At 60.3% G+C, this 1717-nt stretch overlaps 1 protein-coding gene across 1 annotated transcript in view; it reads right to left on the bottom strand.

Annotated features, from left to right (window-relative positions):
- H696_00214 (hypothetical protein) overlaps positions 1-1660 on the bottom strand; it is a gene marked incomplete at both ends in the record, with an annotated part of 4295 nt that extends 2635 nt beyond the window's left edge. Inside the window, 7 exons of the mRNA XM_009494055.1 lie at positions 103-189; positions 267-350; positions 476-571; positions 689-763; positions 928-1113; positions 1290-1367; positions 1495-1660. Coding sequence (XP_009492330.1) covers positions 103-189; positions 267-350; positions 476-571; positions 689-763; positions 928-1113; positions 1290-1367; positions 1495-1660 — 772 coding nt within the window. The remainder of the gene's footprint in view (positions 1-102; positions 190-266; positions 351-475; positions 572-688; positions 764-927; positions 1114-1289; positions 1368-1494) is intronic.
- Positions 1661-1717: the final 57 nt, after the last annotated feature.

Raw genomic sequence — 1717 nt, 5'->3', positions numbered from 1 at the left:
GGGGGGGGGGGGGGGGGGGCGGCGAGAAGAGTGTGTCAGACAGGATGATGGCGGCGATCTCGGCGGCCGACGACAGGACAATGCATGGTGGGCGGCACGAACCCAGGCACACGGTTAGGGAGAAGGGACCGGGGCGCGTCTTCAGGGTGTTGACGATTTGCCCGAGCGAGTCGACGTCGCAGCCACAGCCTACAGCCAAGGGAAAAGGTCAGATGAAGAGTGAAAGGTGGGCGGCAATCTGGCGCAAGAGGAGGGGGGGATCTCACGGTAAAGGGTCAACGCATTGATGCTGCTGTTGGAGGGGAGGGCCTCGGCGATGGCTTGGGTGGTAAAGCGGCCAACATTCACTCCTGAGGTGGTGGCGATGGCAATGGCACAGGTTGGTGAGGAAGGAAAAAAGGGGGAAAGTGTGGAGACGCGCATCGTGTGCAGACGGGCGTATTGTGCAAGTGTGTGTGTGTGTGTGTGTATGGACTGCTCAGGTCCGAGAACTTACTGACTAGCTCCAGGCTACGAAGCTGGCGATTGGCAAGAAGCCTGTGATAGAAGGTGAGGGCCATTTCATAATACACTGAGGCGGGGAGGCGGAAAGAGGAAGGGTAAGTGCTCGCACGGGGAAGAGAGAAGACAGGCGCGGGAAGCGAGGGCTGGGATGAGGCAAAGGGGTCAAGAAAAAAAGGCAGCATACCGCTATTCGCGCTGGGAATTGCCCCGAACATGGTGGCAACTTGGTGCAACTGAGCGTCTGACCCGAAGTCCACGTCTGTCGGTCGGCCACGGCGGTGTTCAAGAAGAGAGGGAGATGAAGAGGGGGAGACACAGGAGAGAGGAGGAGAGAGAGAGAGAGAGATGGGTGGGTAAGCGAGAGGAAGGTGGGGGAATCAGCCACATGCCGCGCGTGGTCTTCGGGCGGGAAGGCGGACGAACCGGAAATGTGAAGCTCCTCCAGGGGACTGAGCGAGGCAATCAGCTTCAAGATCTCAGATAAACAAGGGCTCGGAAGGAGAGTGGGGACTGGAGGGCCAGGAGGCGGCGTGTTGCTGTTGATGGTCCAGAAGGGTGGGGTGATGACCTCGCCCTTGAGGATGTTTGGGTAGCTAGTGCGTAGTTGCCCTGGGTCGAGAGAAGGAAAGGGAGTGGAGAGGAGGGAGGGGGGCGAGGGAGGAGAGGGAGGAGAGTGTGGTTAGGCTCAGGAGGGGCTGAGCTGCCGGGGAGGGGAGGGAGAGGGGGGGAGGGGGCACAATGCGGGAGAAAGAGGAGACGAATGTGCAGCACAAGATGGCGCGGACCGAGAATGCGAATGGATTTCGGCTTGGACAGAGCACGCGAGTAGGCAATGGCGAGACTGTTGACCTCGAACAGGAAATCTGATGAAGCATTTGGTCAGCTCGTGCAGTGCAGAAGAAATGGCAAGTTGGGGAACCAGAGGAGGGAGGTCGAACGGGGAAAGGGTGACGGCCGTGATCACAGGGCGCCGGGCTCGGCCAAACGCACTGGGGAGATTGGCGAGGCGAATGACCACCTCCTCTTTCTCGCCGGGGAGGCCCGAGGTGGACCGGAGCATGAACGACTGAAATTGCAGGGCGGAAACCACCAACCGGTTGACGGGCTGCTGTGGCCGAGGTCGGTTACCGCCGGGAGCCGCGTGGGACGGCTGCATTGTCTGCAAAGGGGAGGGAGGCCAAAAAAAAAGCAGGGAGGTTTTGAGACTGGGAGG

Source organism: Fonticula alba (assembly GCF_000388065.1).
Source record: "Fonticula alba strain ATCC 38817 unplaced genomic scaffold supercont2.1, whole genome shotgun sequence".
NCBI classification, from domain to species: domain Eukaryota; order Rotosphaerida; family Fonticulaceae; genus Fonticula; species Fonticula alba.
This window is presented reverse-complemented; position numbering and strand designations above follow the sequence as displayed.